Here is a 21,477-nt window from a genome sequence, read left to right on the forward strand (position 1 = left end):
CAAGTAGGATTAGCTCAACTTTGTTCAGAGCTCAGCAGTGAAGGAAAGGAGATGGCAATGAGCTCTTTTTGCATTGTAGAATAGTCTTGCTTTGGAAGCAATATTGAACTTGCGGGAAAAATCTTTGCTCTTGGTAATGACTTTTACATTCAATTTGACATTGGCAAGGTAGGAATTCAGACCTAAAAAGCTTTTACATCTCTACTGTGTCAGTTTCAAATTCTTTAGCACTGATTAGCCAATATATAGTAAATATGTGCTACTTTGTCCTGTGGATTGCAATGAAGATCAGTCCCCAGGTACAGCTGTTGTTTCCTCATTATTCCACATGGAATATAATTAACATTGGGATAATTCAAAATTTTGGAAAACTCTAGGATTGCATGTATTAGACATCTGGTTCAAAGCTTGGCTTTTCTTCATGCGTGCATCTAGGTGAGTAGTTTCTTCACATGCTCCCGATCCATTCTCCTCACCTTTCCACTATTCTGAAAGAGTGTAGATAATCTTACTGGAGACAGTGCAGGAATCTGTGGGACAAAAAGGACGTGTTTGTCATAAAGCTGAATGCTGCCTTCTCGTACTGCCACTCCCTCAGGTGAGGGAGACTGAAACAAAGGCAGCCAATATTTTTGTCTGATTGCTTTTTAAAGGAATGTCTATCCAGCTTGTTGAAGATCTTTTTATCAAAGAAGAAATGATAGTTTATTCCTCTGCAGGGCAAGTCCTTCACTTGCCTGAAGAAAAACATAAAAGGCTGTTGAAACCATGACCTTGCATGCGTCTTTTTATATGCCAAAGATGCATAGTCTATTGCAGATCAGAAGTCAAACTCTCAAGCAATCTACTTCTGAAATGCTTAATGATACAAATGATACAACCTTGTTGCTGCAGTAACAGCAATTCAAGGCTCTTCTATGAGCACATCTACCACTGCAGCTAAAATATAACTGATGAGTAACGTGGCCAGCTTAATGAAGTAGTAGCAACTTGAACAATTGGAATTTCCATTACTTGTTTCCTTCCACCTTAATTTAGCATTGACACTAGTGGTTTTTATTTCATTCACTTAATGGCTATGCACTCCCAAGCATGCAGTTGTAGCTTTCCTAAGGTTAGTTCACTGTAATACAACATGGTCTCCGAGCATATGTGAATTGTTTCCACTAGTGTAACGTCTCTGACGTAGCTGTGGAAGGATGGCTCTGCTCAGGCTCCGAGGCACTTGCTGGAGGTGGCAGCACCCTCCTCTGCTGTAGAGCCCGCAGAGCCTGGTATCCACCCAGCTTCCTTGCAACCGTTCCCATCAGTCAGCTGGGGACAGCTCTGGGGGGGACACCTGGTGAGCTCTGGACAGCTCTCGGTTTTGATACCTGTAGAGAAAATGTCGCCCTGCTCCTGGAATATGTTTTTTTCTTTAAATGTCACTCCTTACACCACTGACCTCATCTGACTCAGCATAGCTTCTGTCTGAAGGGGGGGAATTATAAGCAAGTCATAGATTTTGACATAGCTGGAGAATGTAGGGAAGAAGGCGTACCAAGAGAAACAAAATACTGCTATTTGAGCAAACAAAAAATGATTTTTAGAACAGTCTAACAGGCAGTTGTGTAAAGCAACTAGAACCTAATCTAAACATCACAAGCTTCTGAAAACAAGGGGATTGTCTATTATGTACACACAGTTTATTTCATCCTCAGGTTTCCAGGAAGGTTTTGCTGAGGTTTGTGCTGGTAGCCATGATGGCACTGTACCTGCTGCACCAATCCAGTTCCTGGGTTTGCTCTGCATGGTTGACACGGTGAGAACACCCATGTCTCTCACCATTGCAAACGGGGTAGGGTTGAAATAGTCATATGGGTGGATCAACAGCTTTCTTATTTAGAGGCTGCTTGTATTAAAAGTCTGTAGACGACAAGTGAGACCTGTGCTAAGAGTGTCCCCAGCAAATGAAGCTGTGACTACAGCATGAGCTCCTTTACTGTTTGCACTTCATTCTTAGGCACAGAGGGGAAACAAACACAGGAGGGAAAGGACTTAGAGAGGCCTGGAGAAAGAAAACTGTGGAATATTTTTACTCCAAAATGCACCTGGTAGTGATAGTGCAGGCACATGAAAGAGCTGTGGTCCTGTTGCCTTGAAGGGGAATGTTGCCTAGGACACTAGCATGTCCTCTACACTTTGAGTGCCAAGCTATGCTGAACGTTCATGCAGACAAGACAGAAACCAAAGGAGTAGGAACAAGTGACCTTAGTTTAACATTTCATTCAAATGGCAGTGCCCCTAATGAGATTACCATTTTAGTTTCCTAGCACACCACCCAGACTGAAGGATCTCACAGATCCCTTCAGATGTCCTAAACTGATAAGCAAATGGCATGTTATACATTTGAAAGTAAGGTAGAAGCACATGGTGTTTGATTAAGCAGCATCCCTGTTTCTTAATGTTTAGCTCTGTTCAGCTTGATGTCTGCGCAGTTTTATTCTGTTCTGGGTTTTGCCCCCCCCCCCTTTTTTTTTTTTACACAAATGACTGAAGATTTAAGTATAGGAAGGTAACGTGCACAGAATTCACAGTCCATAAAAACGTAACCTCTCTTCTAATACTTTTTTCTGTGATACTCTTTACTAGTGAAGCAATGACTTGCCATGTTTATCTTGCTCCTGTTTTTATTCCATTCTCTTGAACCCTTGAAATGGAGCCAAGGGCGGGCACTAAAAAACAACAGTGAATTTCCAGGAAAAGGAAAGGAATAGTGCAATGGGAATTTACCTTCAATCTTCTGTGTGTGCATTTTAAAAAAAAAAAAAAAAATCCAGTACTAGCATTTAGAAAGAGACCTCCTGGATAAACTGGCAGGCCTGAAAACTGTGCTGTTTGAAGTGCAGCAAGTTAGTTTTGTCACCCCTCAAAGTAATCATCCAAACATCACTAGTTGTGGCCTCATATAGGGTAGGCTCCAAATGCTGTTAATGTAAGTGTGCCCTCAAAGTATTTGTGAGACATCAGAAACCTGTTTTCTTTTTAAGCTGTGTGTTGCTATCTGCGTTGATTTTGGTTTGGGCCAGTTCTACTGGCTGAGTGCAACTTTCACTCAAATCCATGGGAATTTCTGTGGTTTAATTTGGACCTCTGACTGAAAAATACGGTTATGTGGTTTAGTCTAGTGTCTATGTGGAACATAATCGTTCCCTTGTACAAATGGCTTTTTTGCCACTGTGAATACTAAAGAAACACTTCTATTGCCTCATGTTTTTGAAAAATTATTGACCATCTCCTCAGATAAAGACTGGGGCCCTGATCGTGTTTGCTCTCTGCCGTTTCACCATCAGTTTTTCTATCGCGTTTTAAGGTAGGTGTAGGGGCAGAGTAGCCTATTATCAGCATTCAAACCAAGCTACCTCACTCTAGTGCATTACGTGGTTTTCGTTGTCTTTTTGGTTATCAGAGTAGAACCCATGCTTTTTTTTCTTTTTTTTTCCCCACCTTAATGTAATGGGAATTTCTTTGTAACTGGAGGGTAAAGGCAGGGATGCTGTGGAGATACAGTAGAGTGGTTCTGGAGGTCCTGCACATATTAATGACTTGAAAGGGGTGAGTGTTATTTAATGTTTATAGCTTTATCCTGAGAGCAGAAGCTTTTTATTTTTATCTGTAGTTCTGCCAACAGCTTCTCCCCTTCCCTCTGGTTCTCTGTATTTTAGCTGTTCCCAATCTAAGGCAGAAATGCTATCCAGTGTTACTGAACAAGGGTTATAAAGTTTTATGAAACACCTAACAACTGGAATATAAACTATGAAAAATCAAGGAATGAATTAAGGAAGCAGTTAGCTAGCTATTTGTATTCTCAGCCTTCCACTTAAGTGTAGTGCCTTTAGAAGACTTGTATCAAAATAATGAGACAGGTATGTAGTGAAACTATGCTTTTGCCACGGAAATTAAATGCTGATTAGAAATAACCCATAATACCTCTATCTGCATTCGAAGAGACTAAATTTTAATTTTCCCTTGAGAAAGCAAGGGCTATGGAACCAGGAGCCAAACATGAAGTTGTGGGTTTTTTTTCTGATGCTAAATGCATGTAGTATATACTTTTTTCAGTTTAACAAACCAATGCAAAAGAAGGTAAACACTTTTTTTTGGTGCCTTTCCTGCTATGTATTGGAAGATCTATGTAAAAAGAACTTGTTCGTAGTACATTATATATCACGGTGCAATACATATGTTCTGAAGCAGAAGTTACAAACGGCTATGTAGTTGTTAACAGGTTATTAAAGAGATCTGGGTGTTTGGGATTTTAGCATGGGATCTTGTTTGCTTGTTTTATTACAAAATTTGTTTTGCCCACAAAGTAACTGAGCATGAAGAGGGGCTTGAGAAGCCTAGAAAGATCTGTCCCCTTCCCTGGGGGCTATATTAGACCTCTGAGTCACGAAGTCTTTGCATAGTAGGTGTCTGGTTACAAACCTTTTATGGGCCCTACTCAGCTGGGATATCAGCATCTGCACTATAGCTCCCATCTATTCTTAGGTGATATCCCAGCACGACGGAACAGGCAAGGCAGAAAGAGAATTGCTTTCGTATATAAAACTCTTCCCTTTTCTCATTCTGTTTTCTCACGCTTTCTCTGTCTACCCCATCCTTCTGTTCTGCAGTGCCTTGTTGTTGCCTTGTGAAAGAGGTACAAAATGGCTTACAGCGTGACTCTGAATGGACCTGGACCATGGGGTTTCCGACTGCAAGGGGGCAAGGACTTCAACATGCCCTTGACCATCTCCAGAGTAAGTCAGCAAAAAAAACTTTGTTGAGCTTGTTTAGGTTGGAAAATAGCAGTGAACTAGTCATATGTACACTCTGACCTGGCCTAGCAAAATAGAGGATCTTTGCAGCTAGGTCTGAATAAAGAGAATATCATGTGGATTTTAGATATACCAATTCAAGGTACAACCTGGCATTGATGATGCCTCAGGAAGACAGTTCTCGTTAGTATATTTTTAAGAATGACAATACCATCTCTTTTAAATAAGCTTCCAGTTCTATTTTGTACAGTGTTGTCTCTTTTTCTGCTGATAGGGGCCTCACTGGTGCTGTCTATTTGGGGAGAAGGGAGTAGAACAACTATGAATGGGAGTATAAAATTATATTTCTGGCAAATAAACATGTAACTGCTTGTAAATTCATGAAGTCTAGGTGTTAAAACTGGACAAAGATAGGAATACATGTCCCTTCTTTTGGAGGAGAGCAATAATTGGATGAAAATTAGACATGTCAAGCAGAAGACTCAATAGTGCTTAAAATACGATCTTAAGTTATGCAGAAGCCTTCCATTTGCAGGTGACAAACAGCATGTGATTTAATAATTAATTACGTGGTGTATCTGTTGATTACAGATTAGTCCATTTATTTCCTAGCTGTCTTTTGGGGTTTTTTTCCATAAGAGCAATATTTTAAGGTGTTGCAGTGGAGTGCTCTTATTACCTGAATTAGCTCAGTTTCATAAAAGCTTTTAAGATTGGATGGTTTTCAGGAAACTTGTGTTTCCCTTACCTACCCTTCTCTTATCCAACTAGATAGTTCTGTGTAACTTCTGGTTTGGGAACTCTGCTTTCTACTACCTCTTGCAGCTCCTTCCTCCCTTTTTTTTTCCTTTTTTCTTTCTGACAGTCTCAAATCTGTTCCAGAATGTTCAGATCTTTTTAGAGACATCTTGGTTCCTCCACCGATCACCTGCAGAAGGCTTATTTTGCAGTGCAATGACAAGAGAGGTTACTTACATAACAGTATTTAAAAGGAACACCAGAATGATTTAATCAGACAAACAAATAGAATGCAAACAAAAGGTCTGTTCCACTGCAAAAAAAGCCACCTACGCTACTTTGAAAACTGTTTTTTTTCCATAATGAAAAAATACAGTCTGTTAAGTTGTGGGTACCAAATTGATATCCCTGCAACAATCATGATTCAAAGTCATCAGTGAGCTTCTGAAGTCTTAACTATGCTATTTCATATTCATGCTGTAAAGCTCTGTATTATTTGATCTCTCTTATTCTTATGCACAATATTCCTTTCTCTGAAGGTAGAGATGCATTTACCTTAATACTAAGTCCTATGATGATGAGAGGAACTTTTCATAACCCCTTTTGCAGAAGCGGCATAGTAATTGCAAAGAAGGCTGTTCTGTCAGTGTTATTAAAAACAAACAAGCAAAAAACAACCAAAAAACCCCCCTGCCCACAAAAATAAACTCACTTCATAAACTTATACGAATTTCACTGTGGTAAATAGTTTTGCTATTTCTTTCCTTATCCCACCCAAGGTAAGTACAGAGAGGTGCCAATTTATTTCTGTAGGCATTTTCATGACGCTGCAGCCCACACTGTATAATGTTGATTATTTTTTTTTATAAGTAATTCAGTCATACCTAGAGGCTGTCAGTCAAGGGCTGTGGCTGTGGCATCTGCACTGTGTATGACACAATCAGAAATGAAAAAACAGTTGTTTCCCAAAGAACCCATTGCCTTGGATTATAATCTCTTAAAGTATACTTAATATGTTCAAAGGCTACACAATTCTCATGGGGCTTTTGAGAGCATATGATGAGCAGGAGTGAATCTGCAATGGCTGGATTCTCAAACATGTGGAGGAATTACTTCTTCACACAGCTGGCTGCATTTCCAGCAGTAGAAGTGTCAGAAAGCACTGTTAGATGTTTTGAACTCTTTCCCAGTGAGGCCCAGTTTTTATCTGCGAGCGTTGCTTTGGGATGGGATTGGATTTTGTAGCCTGCCTTAGAGGGGAAAAGCAGGCATGCAGAAATGAACATAGCCTCTTTCAGGAGGAGCTGGAGTAGGAATGCCTGCTGGTTGTGATATTTTTTAATTGGAACACAGTGTAATACATGGCTTTTGATGATAATATTCTTACAGTCTATTTTTTCTTTAGCATCTTTCACACAAATGTATCTCCAAACAGATCAGATATTCCCCTTAATCAGCAATTTGCAGTCATAAGTGAGTTGAGCTGTGAATGTAGCCATAATTGCAGTCTTATCATGGGGGAAAAAGAAAGCTGTACTTACATTCTCAAGATATTCTTGGGGGGAGTGGAGGAGGGAAGATAACTGTGAGGAAAATCCCCTTCTTGGGAAGGGCACACAGGTCTAAATGTTGCCAGTGGATGTTGTACACTTATCTATGGACTGGTTTTGATCCACAGCTGCCCTAAGATGGGATTAGACTTTCTATGTGCAAGATGAGTCCTGAACCCCAAACACTTCAACTTAAAGGGTCTTATAATTGCTTTTAATACCAGATGTGCCATGGCCCTTTTGCCTACATATGCGTAGTATCCCTCTATGCAGGCAGATAGGGTTTACATGCGGACATGCTCATTATACTCTAACTGCCCCCAAGCAATAAGACTGTGGGTGGGCCACGGAGAACAAAAAGATTCATCCTTTTTCATGGAGGTTCTGTGCTCTTCTGTCATGCCGCAAGTCATGCTGTGAGAGAGTTGCCTCTGAGCTCCTGAGAAAGATAATGGCAACAGTCTACCACACTGGGATTGTTCATCCCATCTACAGTCTTATGCCTGCATGTTTCCAAGGACCTTCCTGAAAGGGGAAGCTAGTATTGTGCCAGTATGAAGCTAGCCCACACCTAGGCATAAAGTGGGCACCCTGGACTTAGGAACTGGAGCTGTGGCTTAGCTGTCTGTTGACCTGCACTCTGTCAGCCAGCCCCATACAATTCCCACTCAGCTTGCACTTCTCCACCTGAGAAGCAGGGGAGAAAACCTGAAGGTCTTTGAAGCCTACTGACAAAAGCACAATACAAGATTGTGGCATTGCTAATGCTTCTGTTCTAGAAAATGCTCTTAAAACAGTGGGCAAAGAAGGGAATTACTCAGAGCTGTTTGGCTCAACAGTTCAGTTTTAAGGGACTCTCTAAAATGCTGTCTGAGACATTGTATTTTCTTCCCTTCAGGTAGGTCCAGGTGATCAGCTCACTGCTGAATAGTCAACAGCATATGACACAGGAGTCACAGTCAGTCAGCTGGGTGACAGGTGAAGATGTGTGCCCCTGAAATGGATTGTTCTGCTTATCTGTTCTTTATCTAAAAATAAGTGTCTGACTAACGTAGGGGGGTGGGGACAGGAAAAGAGGAGACAAAAGCAAGTGGAGAAGAGTTAAGGTCACTCTGCAGCTTTCACACTCCTTTAACAATGGCATTAGAAAATAATCTGGGAAGATTTAAAAAATATTTTTCCAGTCCCCACCCTGCAGACCATCCTACCCTCTAGAACAAATTCTGTCATGAGATGTCATGGGCAGGTAGCAGAGGTAGGAAAACAGTATTGACAGACTCTTAGTAAAGCTGAGCATCTGTCAGTCTTAGCAATGCTAAGCTGTCACCAGTGGCGTGATCATATGCATAAATCTGGTCTTTCCAAATTGACATGGGCAGCAAAGCAGGTTATTTTCTCCTACTGCTTGCATGAACTGTCTGGAAGCAAGCAGAATTCATTAATTTTATAGACCTAATCCTCTGTAAGAAGGCTTTTAGGCATAGTTAATTATCTAAGTGCTGTGTTGCCATGTTACCTAAGATGGTATGATTGTACATGGATGGATGCAATAGCAGAGCCTCTTCATGTATTTGTGAATGATTATTGCTGAACAGCAAGCTTTTCTAGTGAGACAGGCTGGCTTGCAGGTGATCCAATGAGCTGAAAGGTATGCAAAAATTATCGTCATCTGAGATGGCAGAAATATTATCCAGAACAGTGCAGTAACTCATGACTCGTATATTCACTCTGCGATTATCCATACAGTTTTGTATTTCCTAATAGAGGGGGTTTTTAATGTTTCCTGGGTTCCAAATCAAAAGCCAGATCCTGAAGCTGAAGGAGACAGTGTTTAAACAAAACAAAAGTGTTAGAGGAAGAAGTACTCTGGTGATGACATAAGCGCAGTGAGGGGAAATGGCAAACACTAATAGGAAAAAAAGAAATTAGCTGATCTGTATACTTACTCTGATACAAGCAGCCTGAAACAGCTCTTTGGGGGGAAAAAAACCCTATTCTAGCATTTTGCAGTCCATGTCTCTGGAGGAGCAGGAAGGCTTTTCTCACATTTGTTGGGCTCTTTCCTTTTACCAGGATCTTTTCCTGAATACTTCCTGTCTCTCCTCCACTCCCTAGCATACATATGTCAATCTCTCGCTGTGACTGCGTTTCCTGTAGAGGAGCTACGTGACAGCATTCATATCCCGTTGGCCTTATTGCATATGGGGTATCAGTGCCTTACAACAGGCAAGTGATGGGCGAAGGGAGTCCCTCTCAGCTTTTTTTCTTTTATTCTTGAAGGCAGGGAAACCTCAGATTTTCTGGGTCAGGCACTATGCATTCTGCAACTGTCGTTTGGATGGCCATGTGGTGCTGTACATAAATTGTAATCAGAAGAGTGAAGTGTACCTGTATTGACTGAACTGAAAAAATTTAACAAGTTCCCTTGAAATGCTGATTCCACATCACCTGTTAAGCATCCATCTCTGGTGAATCGAACTGCTGAGGAGTTGTCCTACAGCTACAACTGCAACTTTGAGAGGTTTTGTTTCATCTCCAAATGTGAAGTCCTTCACAATACTAAAAGCCATAGATTAGTATTTATAATAGTTGATATTCTACAAAACTAACAGGTAAGTCTCATGTCCTCTAAAAGCCTTCCTTTTTAACTACTATTCAGTAGAGATGTTTCCTTTTTCCCCCAAAACTCAAATGACACTGAGTCAACTCCTGAATCAAGGGGGAGTGAGCCATTTAATGTAATGACCGTCTTATGTCTAGATAAGCTGTAGTAATTTCTTATGCATGGGTGGTTTTACATTCTTCTAGTCTTCTACAGTTTAACTCAAAATAGTTCCTTGTGAGAGGAAAATTAAATACTTTCAGGCCAACTTCTAAGAACACTCCAGAACTTCTCTATACATTGTTGATAAAACAGCTGTTCTGTGGGCATCAGCATTGCTTTGGGATAATCTACTTAATTTGTAGGTCACTTCTTGAGCAACAGAGTCCCCCCATCCAAAGTTACAGCATTCTGAATTTTATTACGTGCAGCCATTTGTTATATGTACGGATGTGTCAGTATCATGAGAGAATGCTAGTTACTTTAGACGGTATCTTTGCTTTCAAACTAATTTGCAAGACAATTCTGGTATGTTTACAGCCACAGTTATCAGAAATTACTGCATTTCTGTGAGCCTGAACCCTACAAGTAATTCCTAAACCTCCTGATTTGGTGTTGTTTATTTGAGATGTTCCAGTAGTCAGCATCTACACTATAAATGACAGTTCGGTATATAGGCCATTTGTATGATACGTTTGCATCTCTCGTCAAACACGAGTGGCATGTGTATGTTGGACAAGGAGGAAGGGAGCAAATTCTCTAGTTGCATTCTTTTAAAATAATATTTATTGGGCCAGAGAAAGAGATGGGTTCTGGGGCCTGGGGGTCAGAACATCCCTGGATACTGGGGACTCGATTCAAGTCTCTGCTCTGAATAAAGCAGAACAGGTTTAAACGTGGCTATGCAGGTGGTCTAAGAGGTAAGGCATTAGTTATTCTGAGGTAGGCAACATTCCTTGTCTTGATCAAAAATACTGTATCAGGTTTGAGGAGTAATTCCAACAGATTACTAATTTCACCTAAGCCGCTAACACTTTAAGAGAAGGTTTGATTTCAACAAATACCTGATTTTTGTAACACAAAGCAGTTCCAGCACAAGATGTACTATTTCTTCCTTTCTGGTTAAACAATCATGATATAAGAAGCTTTTGTTTTCTTTCCCTGCAGAAAACATTCTGAAAAATCCATGCAGCTTGTTGTTGTATCTTTAAACTCAGGATGTTTGGGGGAAGAGTCCTTTTATTATTATTTTTATTTAGATCTTAGCATCATAATGCAATGTGATTTGAATGCATGTACTGTACTCGACCAAATAACTTTCAGGAAGGATATGGAGCTAACTACAGCTCTTGGTCAAATTATTTCTCCTTTAAATCAAGTATGTGCTTGGAACTGAAAGGCAGCCCCTCTTATCTGTTTGTGTGATTAAAGTAATCGCTAAATACTAAGCTCACTGCTGAAGGCCAGAGGTATATAAGGAGTATTATGTACTCTGCACAGTATCTGTGCAGACATCATGCATAGCTCTATTTAAGGTTCTGTTTCTCAATTCTGTCCATGTTTTGAATTTCAGGAGAAACATTTAGCCCTGTTAGAATGTAGGCCAGATTAATATGAATAATGGACTGTAATAGCTGAGGTACTGGCTTAAATGATGTTACATCATCAAACCTGCTGCTCTAACTATTCTGACACATAATACGTAACCAGTGGGTTCAAAGCCCTTTCTTTATTTCACCTGCTAAATGCAGCTTTTTTCTTTGGGGTGTGATTGTATCTGAATCATCAATGCTCGTGTGGCATTATCCGTGAAAACAGCTCAGTGTATGAAATAATTGGGCTGAATGGCATCTATGCCGTTACCAACTCAGTTATAAATACTGTCAGTATTTCTTGGTGCTAGCTTTACTACTCATGCCAAAAAAACACTCCATAGTGACTTTGCAGCTTTCTTTCCTGCAAAAGGGAGGGGAACATAACCCTTCCCTTGAACAGGAGGCATAGTGTTAACTGTGAGAAACTGAGAAGTTCACAAGTGGGGATAACCATAGTTATTGTGTCTTTGTGGAGGAGGAGGAGAAGGTTTCCTAACCTAAGGAAACAGGTCCACAACTCAAATGAGTTATGTTAATTTTTTTCTTGTTTTAACTTTTAACAATGTTCCCTGGCAACTGGATATTCTGGTCTGACAAACTGACCTTTGACCTAGAGTTTACTTAGTTGAGAATATAGTTGATGTCGTATTTCAGGAAGTCCTCAGATTTACTTAATTATTATTAAAGTTAATAATTTTGCAGATCCTTTAGAACTAGTAAACACAGGAGGAGGTAACCATTAAATTAGAAATTTAAAGCTGCTGAGCTGTTAGTGCTTTATAATTAAAATGCACAATAAGCTTTTTTCAGGTAGAACTTTTTATTAGCGTCTGATGTCTGAACTCAGTAAATGGCTGTCTTCATAACATAGCAGATAACCCTGTCATTAGCTCCATTCTGAATACATTATTGCTAAATGTTCTCTAACTAGTGGAACACAAAGAGGGTAATTAGCTCTGCAAATACGTTAACATTAACTTTCTATACTAGCAACAGCAGTTCCCATCTGGTCACTCTTGTTGTCTAATTAGTAGCTTAAAGAGTATGTTATTTTATAACTTTATAAAATGTCGGTATTTAAAAAAACCCAAACCTTCAGTAGCACTCTGAAAGTGTCAAAATGATGTACAAAATGCAATGGTCTTCTTTATAATCTAGCATTCATAGCGGACTGGAGCTAGCTGAGAACACAATTTGATATAGCTGATTTGTTTTGTGTGTAACTAGAAGTTTCTGCACATAGGTACCTGAAGTGCCACCATTTTAATGCCTAATATAGCATTAAATAGTGTCCAATAGAATATGAGATACTGCTTTTCTTTTTTCACTGGGTTTTGTTGCAGGAAGAGCTCGATGCTCAATGTGCAGGTAAGTTATTAATCCCCATTGAAAGATCATGAGGAAGAGGAGAGGAAGGAGGGAAATTTTTGCTGAACATGGTAAAAATCAATACTTGCAAGTCTTGAGGAAAGAAATTAATTTAAAACAGTGTCTGGCAATGTCAGCTATGGTATGCTTTGAAATGAATAATGCTAATTGAAAAAGGATGGCTTATGCAGCATGTTAAAGGGCTGTTTCTTCTGTACTAGTGTAATTAAAGCCTTAATAAAAAGGTTACCTGAGAGCAAATTCTCAAATAGGATTTTTGTTACAGTTGTCTAAATTTTTAAATCCTAATTTGATAAAAGTATGTTATGATACTTAATAAATGGCACTTCATAAAGAATTTAATTCTTGCCAGTACAGATTGAGGACAAGGATGTTAACAAGTGTGCAGTTCAGTCACATTGTGTTGACCCATAATTTACATAATTCATATATTTAAAAGCAAACAGGTATCACCTGTCAAAATGTGCTGCATAGAGGAAAAAAAAACAAGATATATTTTACTTAGCTGCTATCATAACTTAAGGGCCTAAGTGAAATAAAAGCTTGATCATATGAGCCATCAGCCTGAAGCTGGCCCTGAAGCTTAGTCCAGCCCTACTGTTGGGTATCCTTTGGGAACAGTCATAAAAACTTTAATTTTCAGGTCCACGAAGCGTATATTTTTTTTCCCCCAAATGTGAAGCTGTTTCTGTGTTCTTCTGAGAGATTTCAGGAACAAGAGCACCCAGCTCTTATTTACAGGGGGAAGAAAGAACTTTTTTTTTCCACCCACTGACTTTAAGTGTAAGCACTCTGTGTTTTTTGGAATTAGGTACCCTGAAAATAATTAGTTTCCAGCTTACAAATGGCTCCAGATGACATCTTGAATGTGCTTCATACAAGGTGACTCCTCTTTTTGTTAGCAGTGGCCAGCAGCCATTTTTCCAGAAAGTCAATGAGATCTTGCTCTTCTTTTAGGAAGACGTAACGGGTCAAATGTCTTAAAGGCGTGCAAATCCCCTGGCAAGGGTAGAGTTACTTTCTGCACCTCCCACATGCGTAGCTGGTTTTGTGATCATCTATGTCACAGGTGTTCAGTGCCTGGACACTGTGCATAAATAGGTTTTAACCTTTCCCCAAAATCCTTCCAAATACACTTGATTTGTAGCAATGGCAGCTGAGGATTAGGGGGAACTCGGCCTTTCATATGCTTGCACCATATCCCCTCATTTCCCTTGCTCAGAGTCCAAATTCCAGCTGCTGGGCTATTTTGGCTCCCTCACTTGGTTAGCCACACTTGTTAATACACATAAACCCTTATTCAAAGGGAACACACTTACTTTAAACAATTTATGGCTCTTCAGTTTAAAGCCAGCATTAGTGACAATTAGTCTTTGTGGCATGAAGAAAAATAACTGTAAGGCATTGTAGTCCTTATACCTGGTTAGGGTGCCATGTACACTCTTCAGAAGCCTCTGTGGGATTCTCATGCTATATTTAAAGCATCCTGTAACTTAGGAAGCTATTTTGAATTGGAATGAATGCTACATTTACCTCAAGCTTCTGGAATGGGACATGGTATCCAAAACTCCAAAAATACTACATGTAACCCCAGATTCTGGTACATAGTGCCAAATCAGAATGCTCTGGTATTAGGGTGAATTTGGGCTGCCTTTTCTTGATCCAGGGGGTCACTGGGACCATCCTGCTCTATTTGAGAATGTCAGCATTCTCTTCTTACCTAGTCATAGCTGGTTCAAAAATGGCCAAGGGCAGTTGGTACTATGGCAGGTGTTTAAAAAAGAAATAGGCAGCCGTAACAAGATGTTCTCTTTCATCAGAGTTCGCTAAGATTAACTACTCTAGGAAATAAATTAATAGTCTTTCTGCTAATTTTTTGACAGGAGCTGCAAAATACAAGTACCCTCCTGACGTACTGTCAAAATTGCTTTCCTGTCTAAGAAGATTATTGTCTCACTTGTTTCCTTAAATTATCTAACAAATTATTCAAGATTAAATCCTTTTGCCAACTGTATGGGGTGGGGTGGATGAGGATCTCTCTATTACATGTCTGCTTTGCTTTCTTGATGACAAGAAGTGGTCAAGACTCTGTAAGTGTCATGACTTGTTTGAACAACAACAAGCCAAACCTATTTGAACAGTTTAATTGCCTACTGCTCGGTACTGCTTCTTTTCAGTGTAATATTTCTAAAATTAAAATACATGCTGTGTTGGCATATAGTTGTCAGTGGTTCAGGATGAGTGCATGAAGTTGTGGGTAGCAGGCTGTTGGAGGTAAGCCCCTGATGGAAAGAGTGAACAGGTTATTACGGTGCCAGAATTGTTTGGCTGTTTCATCCCTGAGGCATAGCAAAACTATCCTCTCTTTTGAGGGAGGAGCTATCCCACACTTGAGAACTGTATGCCTTAGTTGTAGCAGTTGGCTGCAAGGACGAGTACTGATATTGCTGTGGTCTGTGGTCATGTGGGAGACCCCTAACGTTGGCTTTTGGCATTCATCCTTGCTCCATGCTGGATGGTACTCTGCTGTCTCCTTCTTCCATATGCCTGGGATGCTGATGTGGGCTTCCTCCCCTGCCTGCCTTTCCTTGCTCTTCCCCACACGTTCTCCCTCCTTGGAGTCTGCCATCTTTTCTTTGCTCCCAGCTTTCGATGATGTTCAGATTAAGTGCACTGTGAGTGGAGGAGCAAAGAGATGAAGGCTGCATTTGGAAAGTGAAAGTTACAGACCCTTCCACAAGGTGTTATAATTTCTTATAGAACAGTGAAGGGCAAGAGAAAGAATATGCAGGATGTAAGGGTGCCGGAAGGAGTTGGCTAAGCGGGGTACCTTATGGAGGTTCACAGCTGCTCTGTGTGTAGCTGTGGGGTTTCCTGTTTCTCTGATTACATGCGTTGCTGTATTAAATAGTCGTCTTTACCCTATGTTGGGGAACCCAAGCTGCAACTAATACCAATATAATTTCTGTGTTGAGAATAGAGTATATCTCCACTGAGAATTCCTGGAAGAGACTTTCCCCTCTTTACAACCACACATCCTATGACCCACAAAACGATGTTTTTGTCCTGCTCATCAGCAATTCCCTTTTCCTACATTTCTATGCTTAAGTATCTGCAGAGCTTTGCTTCCTTACCCTGCAAAATGTCATTTTAGACTGTAATCTCCAATTTTTTCTCTGAAGAAAATATGCTGAGCATAGATAGTAGGACACATTAATCTTCTTTAAAAAAAAAATACTAGCAGATAGTGGTTGTGAACATTTCTGTAAGTTCTTCATGGCAAAACACAGGAATATGTGCATCTTTTTTAAGCCCATGTTGTATCTTCTGAGGCTAACATCATTTACTTTATTGAATTTCTAGAAAACATTCTTTAGGTGACCTAAAGAAATAGGCAAGTGAGCAAGGACTAACAGCAACAACAAGCTTTTGTGGAAAATGTGCCCTGTGAAGATGTGCATGTGTGTCCTAAATGTCAATGGAAAGACCCCAATGACTCACATCAAAAAGGTCTGGATCTTCAGCTCACACAGATCTAGTATTTCTTCTTTTATACAATATGATAACATGTTTCTAGCTTTGGGAGTCCGAGGTGAATAAAGTGGGGGGAAAAACAAAGCAGAACAAACCTTCTGTAAGCTCTAGAGAATCTGTGAGTTAATTCAGTTTTAATTTCAGATCAGTTTCATCTAGACCCAGTTCTAATTCCTTTCCTAGTAAGAATGGGAAGAGGTCTAAGGATTGATAATTTACATGAACAGGGTTGCTTGCTGTCTGGAAGAATATGAAGTGAAGAGCCATTGGTTTTTCCCAGTGTGTGTGACTTGTCATAGAGGTTATCCCAGCTTGTGGGAACATTCCTGGCAACACAAAAAAAGTTATCATCTCTTCCACAATATTGAAGACATATTTGCAGTATGATTGACAAGATGAGGAGGTGGTATATCATTTCTTTGCACATCAAGGGACTGGCAGCGAATGAAACCAAAACTAGAACTTAGCTGCTTTATTTATCCCTTGAACAGGTGCAGTACAAGCAGCTGCAATAAGATCTTTTATACATTCCACCCACGATTCCCTGGAGTTCATGTGTCCTAAAGACAACCTGGAAAGGAGGCAGGACACTCTCTTGTACAGTATTATATTTTATAAGTACAGTGTGAGATGCTGATCCTTCCCATGGGGAAGGAATTCAAAGCTGGATCTGAGTTTCATGCCATTTGATGGTATGGGTAGATGTCTCTTTCTCTTGCCACTCTCAGTGTTTAGCTCAATTCCTTAATTTGGTCTGTAACTTTTTTATTTTATTGAAACTCTTTATAGCCAGGAAACAGCACGAAGGAGTAGTTTTAATACAATTTAATACTTAAAATTATTTGCCTTATTAACTGGACATTTGATGAGCTATATCTGAGGAAAGCATTGCTAAGAGGACTTACAAACAGTGTTACTTTTTTGTCTACATTAAGTCTTGATCCTCCTTCACTGGTTTTGCAGAAATTGGATTGGGTCCTAATATTAAATGCATCTCCAAGCTTAGGAGGCCAAGGAAGAGCTCTTGCCATGTAGTTGATTGCTAAGCCTCTTTGTTCAACGTGTAGATAAAGGGTTTAGGAAGAAACTTTCCTTGTTGGCATTTAATTTTAGAACATCCACAGTGAATGTTCTGGCCTGGATGCCAGAAGTCCTTAGTTTTAATCTTCCCCTAAAGTATCTGCTCTCGGCTACTGTCTGAGAGTAGTGACTATCTAGCCCATATATCCATACTAGTGTGAGACTGTCCTGGGGTGTACTAATGCTGTAAGGAGAGATGTGTGGAAAATACTCTCTAAAATATTATCTTTTTCCACTGCAGACAACCCAATTTTACAATAACAGAATATGGATCAGGAACTAGCAAGAAAAGTCCCCAAATTGCCAAAGTCTCTCTGAAAAAAGAAGAGGGTGCACACCATCTTCCGAAGCTGTTCATGTCCTCCCACCATTGCTACAATTCCATTAATGTGATACTCAGTAAAAATTAGTTTTCTCAGCGTGTCATAAGAGAAAAGCATTTTTCTGGCTAAATTCTAATGCCCTACAAGAGCTGATGGTGACCACCTTGAAGAGGTGAAGTTGAAACATCTAATTGTTTCTTAATATTTATTTGAATATTTTCATGTATTTATTGAGCAAAGCCATAATATTAAAAGCTCCAAATCCCTATGTTTATTTCCATTTAAAAAAAAGGAAAGAAAGGAAATATGAAATCAAGTAAAAGCATGTTTGTTTAGAAAGATATGAAATCCTGAGAATAGAGGAAGGCGGCGGTGACTTGCAATGTCCTTGGTACCTTTTTAGTTGAACTTAGTTTTACATTTTTGGTTGGTACGCAAGAAGTGTTCTCCCCATTTTCCTTCCTGAATGTATACTGCCTGTGACCTGTATTTATCTTTGGATGCAAATGGCCTATAGAAAAATCTGTCCTCCTCTTTTTTTTGTATGCCTGTGATTAACAGGTACTCTTGATATATATATAATAATAAATATATATCCTTTCTCTGACATTTGTTACACCGTGACTTACGTTTTGCTCAGTTTATCTTGCTTTGCTACCAGAATAAGTAAAAATCTAGGCTGTTTTGATGGTATCTTTTTACTTTTTGTCCAGTTTCATTCCTTTAGTCTTCAAGAACGTGGAGATTTGGATTTTTCTCCCAGCTGTAGTGCTTTATTTCTTTTTGCATGCCTTGCCTAGTTAGACAACAGTTTTGATGGCTGTGGATGTTTTCTTCTTGAATGAATTTGCAAAACTTGTCCAACAGGCTCAGCCTCTCCGACTGGACTTGTGGGCACTACTGTGACACCAAGGACAAATAGCCATTGGTTTGACTGTGGCTCTTGATACTTTCCTCTTTTCCTCTGGTGATTTATATCGCTTTGTATTGCAAATAGGTTGCACTGTGACAATTCTCCATTTAATTAGATAACATAACGGAGTGCCATGGCCTCATGTTTAAGGAGAGCTGCCTATAAGCTGCACTTAAAAATTGATAGTATGAATCTTAACCTCTGCTTAGCCTTGAAATATGGCTTTCACTTCCTGTAATGCCTGACATTGTCTTGAAATTTATTGTCTTTTTCCTGTCTATTCTTACCTCTGACACCTCCATCTTCTGGTTTTTATGGCTAATTTTCATTGCAAAGACTAGTGAGAGAGAGAGAGACTAGGACAGGTCTTTTTTTTTTTTATTAAAATATACATTGTCCATTTTGTGATATGAGAACACCATGTTAAAGATGACATGGTATCTTTTTTGCTAGCTTCACTCCAACCCATTCTTATCCTTAGTCTTACCATAAACATAGCTGCTTATATCCTCTGAGTAGAAACCCAAGTAAGAAGTAACTACAAGACTGGACAAACTGCACGAATACTGGAAATGTAAGCATATATTCCAAGATAGCGAGGTTGTTAGCAAGCTGTGTATATACTAATGGATATCTAGGATGCATGTGGAAATGACTGGTAATTTTTGCTATCCCCATCTTTCACTATCAAAGCATTCGGCAATATCCTGCTAGGACTGGAATAGTATATTGAGGTTTAAGTTTGGATTGAGTAATGTCAAGAGAAATGCCAGGGTCAAGTCTCAAAGAAGAGAGAGCACTGTAAGCCTATGTACTGGCATAGGACCATAAGGAAGAAGTTTGAAGTCTTGCCTGACAGCTATCCTTCTATAACAATCCTATTCTAATGAAGACAAGATTAATCTATTTTAATTTAAACAAGGAAGTCGGAAGCTTGGAGAATAAATAGTCCTGCTTCCACTTCAGTGCTTGCTCACAATATTTACGTTGGGGTTTAGAACAAAGATGATTTATTTTGTGTTGATTATGTTATTTTAAATACGTTCTGGTGTTGGTAGCAAGAAGGAATGTTCCCCAGTACAGGTAAAAAAAAAACAACAACAACAACAAAAAAAGTAAATTCTCAATAGTGTGAGAAATGATTGGGCCTTTAAAGAACCAAAGCTATTTAAGTCATAAAAGCTTAGGTAGAATATAATTAAAGAATTCTTTTGGTTTTGCATACTTCGGACTGAGTACTAAGTCTCTGTGACATGCCCAATTCCAAATGTCAAATCTCCTCTTTTTTTTTTTCTTTCTTAGTTTTATCAAAGTATGAAAGTATTGACTGAGTGAGATGCTATTGTTGGCAAGCCTTTGATGGACACTCCTGGAATTTCATTGCAGGAGCCATGACTTCTGTTTTATCTGAAATCTCACTGGCTCTTGATGACAGACAAACTCTGTTTTTAGCATTGCACTGAAGGTCAGGCAAACGACTGGTTTCCAAATAGAGTAACTGAAGATACTGGAACAGATTTATTCCTGGTATAATTCCACTAGTTCTATGAAGTTACAGGGGAAATATATTTGTCAAGAGAGCCTTATGATTTGAAGGATAATACTGCTGTTCTCAATCACTTGTCTATAAAAGGAGGTTGGAAAAAATATCATTTAATGTAAAGTTAAAATTCCTCTGTAAGAGAAATGCTACACTCACTAAAATAAGAGTAATATTTTTAGCTGGTATAAACCGGCATAATTCCATGAAGGAGACTGAACACCGTAGAATGTGGTATTTTTTCCTAATATCTGAGAATCTAGCTCTAGTTTTTTAATCAGAGATAAGGTTAAGGTTTTCTGGCTGTGTATATATTTTAGGGTTAATCTAGGAAACGTGTATGCTGCTTAGGCTGCTTTCCTAATGGCATTTGGGATGATTCCATTATTTTTCACAGATCTTTAATTTTAGCTACAGTTTTGGCATACCTCAAGTCTATAAACTGACTATCAAGCAGACTGGTTAGATATTTCACTTCATTTTTACAAGTTATCTGTGACTTTAATTCATATACAAAGCAATAAATTGATTTTGCAGATGGATCAAGAAAAGTCAGTAGTAATTTGTGAAAATGAAAACTAGACACTGTGGTACCATTGCTCAGGTATTAGGAAAGGAATAATTAACATCGTTGTAGAATGACATTGCAAAGGCCAAAACTACTAGAAGCTGCAAAAAATTTCACGTGGGAGAAACTTTGTTGCACAGACCACAACCACATTGACTGTTCCCAAGTCATTGTGAAAAGTGGAGGAGCATATGCACGCTTATGGATGCAAGAAGTGTATGTGTGTCAGCAGGGAGGTATAGCTATGGCTAACAAGGAGGGGCTTTTCATCTCCTGCTTTGTTAGAGTGAATTGGTCAGTCTTGGTTGGGGACGTATAAAATCATAGATGCAGAGAGATCCTTTGGTTGGTAGAAGCTGTCATCTTCTATGCCACTTTGTGCCTGAAGGACTGGGAGTATATTGATTACCAACATCCTCTGACATTGGGAGTTGGTGCAAAAATGCAAGATTAAGTTTTTACAAAGAGGGCATTATGAATGTGAAATAAATGTAAACTATGTTTTACATTTTGTAAAATAGATGCAAATATAATTTTCACAGTTCTGTGGCAGAAATGTATCCCTTAAAGCTCAAACAACATGTTTTAATACTTTGGTCTTACTTTCATCAAGAGGTTACACTTCAGTGAGCTTTTCCCTTAGAGGTGGCAAAATGTTTCTTTAATGACAGATATCCTGATGATCATAAAGTACAAACAACTGTTGCCATGACGAGGCAGGATTTCTTCAAATTCAGTTAGCTTTGACTCTCATGCTATACCCCGAAGGCTCTGCTTTTCCAAACCATTCACAACATATGCTCTTTTTAAATCCATCGAACAATCCTGCACTCACTCTATAGCCTA

General features: G+C 39.3%; 1 protein-coding gene across 10 annotated transcripts in view; it reads left to right on the top strand.

The window, feature by feature from the left end:
• The window catches only part of LDB3 (LIM domain binding 3), a 136,117-nt gene that overhangs the window by 2,011 nt on the left and 112,629 nt on the right, over window positions 1-21,477 (top strand). For 9 of the 10 annotated variants that reach the window (XM_076338294.1, XM_076338297.1, XM_076338298.1 and 6 more), the window contains exons 1-2: window positions 4,479-4,555; window positions 4,656-4,781. In XM_076338294.1, coding sequence (XP_076194409.1) covers window positions 4,689-4,781 — 93 coding nt within the window. In that variant the 5' untranslated portion in view covers window positions 4,479-4,555; window positions 4,656-4,688. Of the gene's footprint in view, window positions 1-4,478; window positions 4,556-4,655; window positions 4,782-21,477 lie in introns of those variants that run through there. The other variant, XM_076338296.1, reaches the window with a different exon arrangement.

The sequence above is a fragment of the Aptenodytes patagonicus genome, chromosome 5, assembly GCF_965638725.1.
Source record: "Aptenodytes patagonicus chromosome 5, bAptPat1.pri.cur, whole genome shotgun sequence".
NCBI lineage: Eukaryota > Metazoa > Chordata > Aves > Sphenisciformes > Spheniscidae > Aptenodytes > Aptenodytes patagonicus.